This window comes from Zalophus californianus, chromosome 1, assembly GCF_009762305.2.
Source record: "Zalophus californianus isolate mZalCal1 chromosome 1, mZalCal1.pri.v2, whole genome shotgun sequence".
In the NCBI taxonomy this organism is placed as follows: domain Eukaryota; kingdom Metazoa; phylum Chordata; class Mammalia; order Carnivora; family Otariidae; genus Zalophus; species Zalophus californianus.
The window spans coordinates 8,411,796-8,423,165 of NC_045595.1; the positions used below are offsets into that span (position 1 = coordinate 8,411,796).

General features: G+C 55.2%; 2 protein-coding genes across 4 annotated transcripts; one reads left to right on the forward strand and one right to left on the reverse strand.

Moving 5' to 3' along the window:
- The first annotated feature begins 1,455 nt into the window (after positions 1 to 1,455).
- On the forward strand, positions 1,456 to 3,199 carry SWSAP1 (SWIM-type zinc finger 7 associated protein 1). The gene is made up of 2 exons (XM_027585429.2): positions 1,456 to 1,737; positions 2,486 to 3,199. The coding sequence occupies exons 1-2, from the start codon at positions 1,480 to 1,482 to the stop codon at positions 2,987 to 2,989; spliced, it is 762 nt and encodes a 253-aa protein (XP_027441230.1). The 5' UTR covers positions 1,456 to 1,479; the 3' UTR covers positions 2,990 to 3,199.
- Positions 3,200 to 3,678: 479 nt separating this feature from the next.
- EPOR (erythropoietin receptor) lies at positions 3,679 to 9,685 on the reverse strand. 3 transcript variants are annotated; one of them, XM_027585595.2, is made up of 8 exons: positions 9,431 to 9,685; positions 8,454 to 8,589; positions 7,874 to 8,052; positions 7,638 to 7,795; positions 6,992 to 7,145; positions 6,820 to 6,907; positions 5,492 to 5,579; positions 3,679 to 5,398 (listed from the first exon to the last, which is right to left on the reverse strand). In XM_027585595.2, the coding sequence occupies exons 1-8, from the start codon at positions 9,555 to 9,557 to the stop codon at positions 4,787 to 4,789; spliced, it is 1,542 nt and encodes a 513-aa protein (XP_027441396.1). In that variant the 5' UTR covers positions 9,558 to 9,685; the 3' UTR covers positions 3,679 to 4,786. The 3 variants fall into 3 exon arrangements, with proteins under 3 accessions (XP_027441396.1, XP_027441398.1, XP_027441397.1); XM_027585597.2 differs by having other exon boundaries at positions 3,679 to 4,517; positions 9,431 to 9,658; XM_027585596.1 differs by having other exon boundaries at positions 4,932 to 5,340; positions 9,431 to 9,658.
- Positions 9,686 to 11,370: the final 1,685 nt, after the last annotated feature.

The following is an 11,370-nucleotide window of genomic DNA, read 5'->3' on the forward strand; positions in this document are numbered from 1 at the left end:
TGTATCTGTTGCGGGGGGTTCAGGTGGTACGTTTGACAAGGAGTGTAACAGTGTGCTTTGTGTGTGTGTGTGTGTGTGTGTGTGTGTGTGTAGAAAGAGCTGCAGGCACATTAGCTGAAAGGAAATGTATCTATGTGTGTGCACGCGTGTGTGTGTGTGTAATAGCAATGGTATGGTTGTATCAGAGTGTGTTTTAGTGTGTGTGCAAGGGAAATGGTGTGGGGACGTAAGGGAGAGAGAGGAGGGAGAAAGTGTATGGGATGGTTTGTGTCAGGATAGGGCTGTGAACATGTGAGTGATGGGTGTTCTGGAAGTAGAATATATGCAGAGATGCCATGGTGTGTGTGTGTGTGTGTGTCTGAGCGCGTGTGTGTAGAGGGGTGTGGAGGTGCCTGGCTGTGTGGGTGGGGATGCTGTGGATCTGTTTTCTGGCCCTAGAGGGAGAGAAAAAGCCCAGGAAATATCAGTCCGCCCCGCCCCTGGGTCTCCTGGCAACAGCACCACTTTGAAGTTACCAGGAGACAGAGTTGCCAGGGCAACAGGGGTGAGTGGCAGCTGTGGGGCGAAGTCTGGGTGAGGAGACCTAGCCAGCCATCACTTAGCCACTCATCTTGTTCCCCCTCCTTTCCCAGTTTCTCATCAATCCTACCTTCCGTTCTTCATTCATTCGTTTAACAAGTATATATTGAGAATTTCCAATGATCTAGTCACTGTTCTGGGCGCTGGAGACACCGAAGTGAATAAGACAAACAACGTCTCTGCCTTGGCTGTCCCTTAGTCTCCCACCCCGTGTGCGTCTTTGTCTTTCCTGGCACCTTCTTTGGTCTATGGTCATGCCCGCCCCCTCACCCCAAGAAAACCCAAGGAGCCCCCAGGCCAAAGAGGAGGCCAACTGAGACTCCTCTTCTCACAGACTCAGAGATGGCTGCTGATGTTTTGCCCACGAATGTTTTCTGAGCCTGCAGCCTCCAACACAAGCTTGTGCCAATACTAAGGTGCAGAGAAAGAAGCACACAAGCTCCTCCATCACTCACCTTCTCAGTTGTCATTGGGTGACATCAGCAGAAACACACACAGACACATTCATCACAATATTCCTCTGATCATGAGCTCCATTTTACAGGGGAGCAGACTGAGGCTAGGAGACTTTGAGTAATGTGTCAGTGATTAGGGCCTGTTTCCTTCAACTCTCGATCCTATATTTGTCTGATTAGCTGATTAGTTCACAATAATAATATTCGTGCTGCTTTCCTAAGCCAACTTGCGCAAAGAAGGGCCTTTCTCCCTCAAATGCCTCCTCCATTCCTGCTCCCTCAAACTAAGTTATTTGCCCCTTCACCGGGGGAGGAGCTAGTAAAGGCCAATCTAACTTTGATGGCAGATCCATGAACCAATGGAGAAGCTAAGTGCATTGTAACCAATGAGACCTCGGCTTAGGCGGGATTAAGGGCAGGAACGGGCCGCTGATTGGACAGAAGTATGTTGCGAATGGCGGAGTCGCTGAGGCGGGTGCTGAACCTGGGCAGCTCGGCAGAATCCGAGGAGGAGAACACAGCTGAGGCTGGGCCGCCCTTGCTGCTGCTCGGCGGTCCAGGGTCTGGAAAGACGGCGCTGCTATTTGCGGCGGCCCTGGAAGCGGCAGGAGAGGGCCGAGGCCCCGTCCTCTTCCTCACCCGGAGGCCTCTTCAAAGCCTGCCCCGCGGGAGAGGAGCAGCGCTCGACCCCCTGCGGCTACAGGTAACCGAGGGATGGGACCGAAGGCGGACTAGTTAGTACCTGAGCCGATTGAGGATTGAGTGACAGGTAGACAGACCAATGGAGGGGACGAAGGAAGAGCGCGCCGAAGCGGCCATTGTGGGGCGGAGTCATTAATGAGCAGAGGGTGGGAGGGCGGGGGCGGGACCATAGGAAGCTTTGTCACGATTGGGAAACTGTCCCGAGGGGCGGAGTTAGCGAAAGGAGACGCCCAAAACGTGGAGTCAAGGGGGTGGGTAAGAGGTGGGGCTAAACCAGTGTCTTGTTTGGACACCGGCTTTTCTTTCGAGACCAATCAGTAGGTCCCACTAAGAACCTACCTACCAGCGGGTTTTCCGTGGAAAAATTGCCTTAGAGACCTGACGAAAAAACTTACCTGTTCTCAGCTAATAGGGGCAACGGTAAATGCAGGATATAAGAAAGAAGGTGGGGGTGCCTGGCTGGCTCAGTCGGTAGGTAGAGCATGCGACTCTTAATCTCAGGTTTTTAAGTTCCAGCCCCACCCACCTTCGGTGTAGAGATTACTTAAAGATAAAATATTTTTTATATAAAAAAAGGGGAGGTGGGTACTAGTAGAAGAGTATTCGACCACTCTGAGTGGCTTCACTCTGTAACCAGCTGAGGCCTGAGAGCCTAGTGCAGGAAAGTATACAGGGCAGCAGGGCAGCTATAGCTGGGAGCCTGGCTTCCTGAGCTGAATCTGGTCTTTTCCTTTTTTCCTCCTCTCTAGAAGATTCGCTTCCAGTACCCACCGTCAACCCATGAACTCCTTCAGCTTCTGTGCTCTGCCCATGAGGCCCGGGGCCCAGCGCCCTCCCTCCTGCTGCTGGATGGCCTGGAGGAGTACCTAGTGGAAGACTGGGGGCCCCAGGAAGCGGCCTACTTGGCTGCCCTGCTTCTAGACACAGCTGCCCACTTCAGCCACCAGATTGGGCCTGGCCAGGGCTGTGGGCTCATTGTGGCCCTCCAGATCCAGGAAGAGGGAGACAGTGGGGATGCCCTGCAGCTGTCGCTGCTCCAGCGGTATTTCCCTGCCCAGTGCTGGCTGCAGGTGGATACACCAGGCCCCGGACAGCGCTGCCTCCGAGCCTGCCTGGATCCAGGTGGGCTGGGCCCTAGAGCAGAGTGGTGGGTGGCTTTCCGACCAGATGGAGAGATGACAATCACCCCACGGCCTGCCCAGGCTGGTAACCCCAGCTCAGACAAAGGTTCAAGTTCTGAAGGCCAGCCTTGAGTTTTGGTGTGTGACAACCTTTCTGCCTCAGTTTCCCATGGCCGGAATACTTACTTCAGGAACATGTGCAAATTCAAAGACCTAAAGAATATAAAGTGCTTTTTCTTTTTTGAAAAATAGCATTATCATGTACCTTTTATGCCCAATCAACATACTGTTTTGCTGTTTTGAACTTTATAAAATTTTCATGATAAATGTAATCTTCTGAGACTTCCTTCTTCTCCCACTCAACGTTGTTATTAAGATGAGGCCAGGGGCACCTGGGTGGCTCAGTGGGTTAAGTGTCTGACTTCAGCTCAGGTCATTATCCCCAGGTCCTGGGATCAAGCCATGGGTCAGGCTCCCCTGCTGAGTGGGGAATCTGCTTGTCCCTCTCCCTCTGCCCACCCCTCCCCCCTCCCCTGGCTCCGGCTCATGCTCTCGCTCTCTCAAATAACTAAATAAAATCTTTTTTTTTTAAGATTGTATTTATTTATTTGAGAGAGAGAGAATGAGAGATAGAAAGCACGAGAGGGAAGAGGGTCAGAGGGAGAAGCAGACTCCCTGCTGAGCAGGGAGCCCGATGTGGGACTCGATCCTGGGACTCCAGGATCATGACCTGAGCCGAAGGCAGTCGCTTAACCAACTGAGCCACCCAGGTGCCCCTAAATAAAATCTTAAAAAAAAAAAAGATTAGGCCATATTTTTTAGTTCAGTCCTTTTTCCCTACTGCATGTAATTCCATGGGTGAATATACCCCCATTTTATTCATCAGATTGACTTATTTACTGCTTATGAACATTCTTGCACACATATCCTCGTTCATGTCTATGAGGCCTTTTAGGGTATATACCTAGAAGTGGAATTGGTAGAGTAGGTCCGCATATGTTCATCTTTCGTCAGTTATGTCAAACTTTTAATAGTGGTTAAACCAGAACTCCCAATGAGCCACCTGATGACACAGGGGTCACATCAGAGTACTTTCTTAGAACAGGGCCTGATTCAAAACAAAGCCTTACAAAATAGTGTCATCATTATTAGTGGCAGAGGCTAGCTAGAGGCTCATTCAACAACTTTCCTCTCCCTGGGTGTATAGCTAAACTACATTTCCCCCCAGCTGTCTGTGCTTCTAGCTGCGGTCCTGTGACTATTTCTGGCCAATGGGATTTGTGAAGAAGAGATGATTACTACTTCTTAGGCGAACTCCCTAAAGTGGCCCACTGAATCTTCTGCTGTTTGTTTTGCTTATTGGTTGGCAAGACGCAGAGGACCCATCGACCTCAGGGTGGCCCCGGGGGTTGGTGAAGCTACAGACCAGAAGAGTCGGGGCTTCTGACTCATCCCAGAGACGACTGCCCACCTAGAGGTTTGCATTGAAATATGAGAGAGAAAGCATTTGATGTGTAAAGCCACTCATATTTAGGGGTTGTTTGTCATGGCAGCTAGTATAACATATACTGACCAATTCATTTTATTATGATTATTATTCAGGTTGCCAGATCCAGAATTTCAGACGGAGCTCGAGGCCTTTTTCTGCTGCCCCTATGGCCTGGGCCCAGGGAAAGATGGGGTTTACAGAATGTTTGTAGAAGTCATGATAGGAAAAAAAATACACACACATTCATGCATACACACACACACAACTCTACATTTTAAAATACTGCAAGGATGTACTGAGCAGGATGGACTGGGCAGAAAGCCGAGGTTACCAATGCCCCTAGTCCTGAGGGAGGCCTCACCAACCCTGCTCGATAAGTCTTAGGCCTGGACTAGCACTTGAGGTCATGCTGGGTCTCCAAACATCTGAGGGCTGGAGTCCTAGGAGCAGGCCACATAGCTGGGAGGTGAAGGCTCAGGGGCTGGGATGAGGCTGTTCTCATAAGGGTTCGAGAAGGGGCCATTCGATGAGTCCCCCTGGGCTCCCTGGGAGCCCCCTGAGCTGTAGTCAGTTGAGATGCCAGAGTCAGACACCATGAGGTACAGGTACTTTATGTGAGGTGGGGTGGGGGGCAGCTCAGGGGGTAGTGCCCTTGGGCGCAAGAGCTGGGAGCTGGGATCCAGGATGGTATACTCAAAGCTGGTACCCAAGGCCCCCTCTGGCCCGGGCTTCAGGGACAAAGCAGATGAGCAGGAGGATGCTTCTGAGCCTTTATCCATGGCTACTATGTCCAAACCGCCATCAGGCTGTGGGAGATCCTCACTGGGTGGGTTCTGGGGCAGCAACCACTTGTCCAGCACCAGGTAGGTGTCCTGGGTATGTTCACTGCCCACTGGCTCCAGCAGGGGTCCCTCATCCTCTGCCCCTGGCTCCACAGCCTGTGTCGCCCCCCAGCAGCGCTCAGAGAGGACTTCCAGGGGGGCGGGTGGGTCCTCTGCAAAGGGAGTGCAGGGGCTCCACCAAAGACAGCCCTCATTCTGGTAGAGCCACAGCTGGGGAAACAGCACCAGCCTGCTCAGAGACCTGGGGTTCAGCTGTAGGAGCAGGGAAGCCCCAGGCCCTGAGGGGACAACCATGCCACCTACCTGGAAGTTACCCTTGTGGGTGGTGAAGAGGCCCTCAAACTCACTCTCAGGGCTTGGGATGCCAGGCCAGATCTTCTGCTTCAGAGTCCTGGCGAAGCCAAAAGAACCAAGAACATGGGTATGTGTCACTGAACACCCACCACTACCCTGTTAGGAGCAGTCACAGGGACACAAATAGTCCTGGCCCCTTGTGATCGCAGTGGAGGCAGAAGAATGCATAGGGGCAGAGGAACAGAGGCTCTGGCTTGCACCTGCAAGGCCTATAGGTGGGTGACTGGAGCAGGGTTTTGAAGGATGCATAGGAGTTCAATATGCACTTTTGTTACTTCCCTTCTCACTCCTTTCCATAATATTCCCCCAATGTACTCAGAATAAAATTCAAACTCCTCCCCACAGCCCTGCAGCCAGCCTGGCATGTTCTGACCCCCTGTCACCTCCCTCACCTCATCATTTACCACTCTCTCCTAAGACATTCTGCTCTAGCCAGAGAGCCCTTCTTGGCAGCTGCTTCAATGTTCCAAGCTCATTCCCACCTCAGGGCTTTTGCACTTGCTGTTTCTTTTCAATTTTCACGTGACTGCCTTCTTCCAACCTTCAGGTTTCCATTCTGATGTCACCTCCCAGAGGTCTTTCCTGATCATCCTGTCATGTCCCCAGGCCCCACTTGTTTCTGTGATATCACAATGCATAATCAAATAACTGTTGGTTCCCTTGTAATTTGACTCAAGTAGGAGATCCACAATGTGAGGGACATGTTTGTTTTCCACTTTCTCCCCTGTGCCTAGCACACAGCTGGCACTCCGTATGTATTTTTCAACCAAGTAAATAAAACAAGGCCTTGAAAGACACCTAGGAGGCTGCTTGGCAGACAAGGCAGGAAGGGCATTCTGGGCAGAAGGAACAGCATGTGCCTAGGCTTGAGGGTATGAAACCACATATTATGTGCTGGAAATTCCAAAAACCTCAGGATGGCTGGTCCTACCGTAAAGAATCTAAGGAGCTTCACAACAGAGGCAGGAGGCACTCAGGGTGTTAAATCTTTCCATTAAGCCCATCCGGGGATTTTACAAAAGTGGATAAAACTGGGAAAAGGAACGAGCAAAGGAATTCAAGAAGGAGCAGCCACGGAGGCTGAAGGAAAACCAGGTGAATGTTCCCAGGGAATTTTAACTAAGAGTCTGGGTCTGGTCTGGCTTGCACCCCAGCCCTGCCACTGACCCCTCACTGTGTGTCCCTGGGCAAATGCCTGCCTGTCTCTGAGCCTAGCTTTCCACAGCCAAAGAATGGTGGGGAGGAGTCTGGGCTAGGTACCCGAATGGGGCGCTCACCTGCGGTGGGAGAGCAGGGCGAGCACGGCCAGCAGCATCAGGATGAGCACGAGGATGAGGGAGAGCGTCAGGATGAGGGGGTCCAAGTCTGAGGAGCAGGGAGGAAGTCAGGGTGGTGGGAATGCCCCATGTTCTGCTCTAGCCCCTCCTACGCCCCTACCTGGGGCCTCACCACTAGCTGTCAGCAGCGACGCAGGCTCGGACCAGGCGCTCCAGAAGCCACCGAAGCTCGGCTCGGCCATACGCGCGCGTACCATGAAGGTGTAACGCGTTCCGCCCCGAAGGTTGCTCAGCACGCACTCAGTGCGGCCGTCCAGGATCTCCACCTGGGGGCGGGGCCTGGGTGAGAGGCGTGGCCAGAGGGGGCGGGGCGAGCAGAGAAAAGCCCGGGGGGCGACACTGAGCCAATCAGAGAAAGGAAGGACAGCTCCCAAGCGCAGCCGTGAGGGGGAAGGGCACTGAAGGCAAGAAGCGGCTTCCAGGAAGGCTCTGGGCCAATCAGGACGGGGCCCCAGGGAGCAGAGGGCGGACTTGGGCGGGGCCAGAGCCTTGAGGGTCGGGACCTTGAAGGGATCTAGTATTTGGGACACTGGGGTAAGTGGGATTGGGTCCAGGTGGGCTGGGGAGGCACTGGGGAAGAAGACGTGTCAGTGGGCGTGGAGGTGTCTCGGGCAGGGAGACGACGGGCGTCAGAGGCGGGGCCTGGAGGGGCGCGGCTAGGGGGCGGGGCCGTGGTGACCATCTGGGCGGGGTTTGGAGGGAGGAGGCGGGGCTGTCCACCGTGGAGCCTCTGGGGCTGGCGGTAGGGACAGCCTCACCTTCTGTGCGCCCCCCGCGACGTTGCCAGAGGAGATGTTCACTTCGTAGCGGATGAGGCTGGCCACGGGGGCCCCAGGAGGCGGGAGCCAACGCAGTACCACGTGGCCGCCCTCGTCGGCCCGCCGCGCCAGCAGCTCCGCTGGGGGGTCCAGGAGCACTGAGGAGAGGGGTTGATCAGGCGGGCGGTGACCGTGACTCCCTCACCCGACAAGGTTCCCTTTCCCTGCGCACTTACCCACTTCGTTGATGTGGATGATACGGTGATAGCGTGGAGCGCCCGAGGATACCGCTGTGACGCGCAACTCTAAGGGCACGAAGCTCGACGTGTCGGCCGTGGGCAACGAGCACCAGAAACGCACAGCGCCGCGAGCCGTGGGCGCCTGGTGCAGGCTGCATGGCTTCCATGGCTCACCCCTGTGCGCGAAGGGGCCAGAGAGGCGAGGGAGCAAGTTGGGAGTGGGGGTGCGACAGGTTGTTATTGCCTGGACCGTGGGCGCATTTTGGGCACCACCACCAAGGGGCGTCCCAGCCCCGACGCACGCGACGCCTTAGTCCTGTCGGAGGGGTGCTGTCCCTGCCCTACAGTTTGGGATCGCCCTTCAACGGAGATCGCGGGAGGGTTCCAACCCCAGCCACTAGGGGGCCGTGTCAGCCCTGACCCCGCGGGCATCCCACCAGTGACCACCTGGGCAGGTGCCATCCGGCCCCTGACCCCAGCAGATGTCCCAAAGCGTGAGCTCCGGGGTGCGCTCTGTCCTGCCCACCCACCCCGTCCTCAGAGCGTGGGGGCGCTCCACTTGCCCCGCCGCACTCACTCGAGCTGGTAGAAGAAGCTGTAGCTGTCGGGGCCGATCCCGGCGCTTGCCGCTTCCTCCCAGAAACACACCAAGTCCTCCAACCGTTCGGTGAAGCACAGAAGCTCTTCGGGCCCGCGGGCAGCCAGCAGGGCCGCTGCGGGTGGGAACAAGGGGCGGGGGTCGGGGCAGCCCTGTCTTCGGGCCACCGCGTCCTCCCCCTCCCTCCTGCCGCCTGTGCGAACCGATAAGAAAAAAGCCCCGCCTCGCTCTCTGCCCCAAGCGGGGCCCCTCGAAGGGTCCCCAGAGGTGGTGCCCCCCGAACTCCCAAGCACAGGTTGCTTGCCTTACTGTTCCCACACACATCCCCGCCCACCCCACAATGCGCTGGACTGCGCGCAGCTAGCCAGGCCTCCGCCTCCCGCTGCCCGCCCCGCCCCAGGCCAGGACGGGCGTGCCACTGAAGTGTGCGGAGGTGGCGGGCTCCCCTATCGGCCCCGGCAGGCTGCCGGCGGCCCGATAACGCCAACCGTGGCCCCGTCCCCCGCCCCTTCCCCCAACCCGGCAGGCCGAGGGATCTGGCGCCCGCGTACAAACCATGTTTACAGTCGCCAGCGGCCCGGGCCCTCTGCCTCGACCCGGGCTTTGTCCTCCCTCCCTCCAGTGCAGGGTCGGCTAGGTCCCTTTCTCCTCAGGGACTCTAGACGTCGAGGCCTAGACCCAGCACCGCCCCTGCCCCATTAGGATATATCATGTCCCAGGCTCCCTGGAAAGATAAAACGGGAACCTCATGTCCCCCTCCAGACCCAGTCTGGAGTCTTAGAACCCAGTATGCTACACCAGGTTCCAGTCCAAGAAGTTCAGAGACCAGCTTGGCCCTGAGGACCTAAACTGGAGGTTCAGAACCCGATAATGCCCCCAGGACCCAGGCTGGAAGTTCAGGCCTGAGCATTGCCCCCAGGACCTAGTGCGGGGGTCCCACACCGATCCACCCTTACCTTTACTTTCAAACTTGGGGTCCAGGGGTTTGGGTGGGGAAGCCCAGGCGGCCCCAGCGAGCAAGAGACAGAGAGAGCCGACTCCAGGCCAGAGGTACGCCCAGAGGTACGCCCAGAGGTGATCCATGATGCAACCCCCCGCGACGGGGGGCCCAGGGCCCCTGCCCCCCTTCTGCCCCTGGCACAATCCACAGCTGGTCAGCAGCTGCCTCCGCCGGACACAGCTGACCAGGCCCTTCCCAGCCAGGCGCCTCCAAGTGGCAGCTCCCCCGAGGGGGCGGGACCACACGCAGCCAGGGCTGAGATAAGCGGGAGGAGGCCGCCCTGCTGGTCCCGCGGGAGGCCCCAGGGGCCCTCAGGCCCCCCACCCCACCCCGCGGCCACTTGGGGGTCAGGAACAGTGCCGGTTTCTGTGGCAGACACACTTTCTTACTGTATGACCCTGGGCAGGTGACTTATCTGAGCTTCAGCCTTCATGTCTGTAAAACCCGGCTTGGCACATAGCAAACATTCCAAAAATGTAAGATACTGCTATTATCTTGCTAATCAACATCTCTTCCCAGTCTGGGTGGGAATAAATAATCCTAATAGTGACTGGCGGTTGAGTGTTTGCACGGTGTTAGGCAGTGCGGCCAGACAGTATGTACCATATGATCCTGTATTGGTAAAATAACATACATTCTGGATGTTGAGATTTGTGATTTCTTTGGAAAAGTTTTACTCTTGGGATATTTTTACTGTTGGGATTTTATTTTACGAGGAATGTGCAGTTCTTTTAATCTGGAAAGTAATTATAGTACACACGGTGAAAGCTTTTCGCTTGGGCTGAGCTTCTCAAACTAGGGTAAACACCCCCACAGGGGTACACCTGCCTGGGGTGCTTTTGCGCCTGCCCTCCCTCGACTAGCCAGTCAGAACACTCCATTTCCTGGAGCACCGTGATTGGCTCAGGGTGGGCATGTGACCCAAATGGATCCAATGAGCCTCCATCCTGGGACTTTACCCGAAGTTCCTGGGGAAAAAGAATTTGCCCACACCCCATTGGCCAAGACTTAGTCACATGACCACATCTTGCTGCAAGGGAGGCTGGAAACGTTTTCTATTTCGGGTGGCCAGCTGAAAATCGGGGGTTGTTCTATTGCCACAGAGGGTGGTTGGATTTGGCAAGGTGCAAGGTGGGGGGTGGACACAGTCTCATTCTCAGGGCAAATCAGAGCCCAGAGACAGCAACACAATCCTGATGACATCTTTTGAATCCCTCGATCCAATTGTGATTGAAGCTGGACCCACTGAACTTTTCATTTACACGAGCCATTGGTTTCCTTTTTTTTTTTTTTTTTAAGATTTTATTTATTTATTTAACAAAGAGCGACAGGGAGAGGGAACACAGCAGGGGGAGTGGGAGAGGAGAAGCAGGCTTCCTGCTGAGCAGGGAGCCCGATGCAGGGCTCGATCCCAGCACGCTGGGATCATGACCTGATTCAAAGGCAGACCCTGAACGACTGAGCCACCCGGGTACCCCAGGACTGGGTTTTTGAACACTTGAAGCACAAAGACCCCTGATCAACAGTGAGATATAAAGGGGCACCTGCATGGCTTAGTCAGATAGGCATCTGCCTTTGGCTTGGGTCATGATCCCAGAGTCCTGGGAACGAGTCCCGTGACAGGCTCCCTGCTCAGTGGGTAGTCTGCTTCTCCCTCTCCCCCTGCCCCTCCCTCCTGCTCGTGCTCTCTCCCTCTCTCTCAAATAAACAGATAAAAATCTTTTAAATAATTTTTAGAAATTAAAAAAACAGTGAGCTATAAAGCTCCTAGTTGATGTTCAGCACAGAGTAGAAGTTCCTCCTCAGTGAACACATTATCGTTGATTGTGGTTGTTGCTGGTTATGACTGTGTCCTAGGTGGCCCTATGGCTCCCTTTGTCTCTGCCTGCTCTGTTT

Bases quoted from the DNA above. Each gene is read 5' to 3' on its own strand.
- SWSAP1 (XM_027585429.2), top strand. From the start codon at position 1,480: ATGTTGCGAATGGCGGAGTCGCTGAGGCGGGTGCTGAACCTGGGCAGC. The intron at 1,738-2,485 runs GTAACCGAGGGA...CCTCCTCTCTAG, and splicing joins TCGACCCCCTGCGGCTACAG to AAGATTCGCTTCCAGTACCC.
- EPOR (XM_027585595.2), bottom strand. From the start codon at position 9,557: ATGGATCACCTCTGGGCGTACCTCTGGGCGTACCTCTGGCCTGGAGTC. The intron at 7,796-7,873 runs GTAAGTGCGCAG...CCCTCTCCTCAG, and splicing joins CATCCACATCAACGAAGTGG to TGCTCCTGGACCCCCCAGCG. The intron at 5,580-6,819 runs GTGAGCGCCCCA...TGGCTTCGCCAG, and splicing joins GCCCTGCTCTCCCACCGCAG to GACTCTGAAGCAGAAGATCT.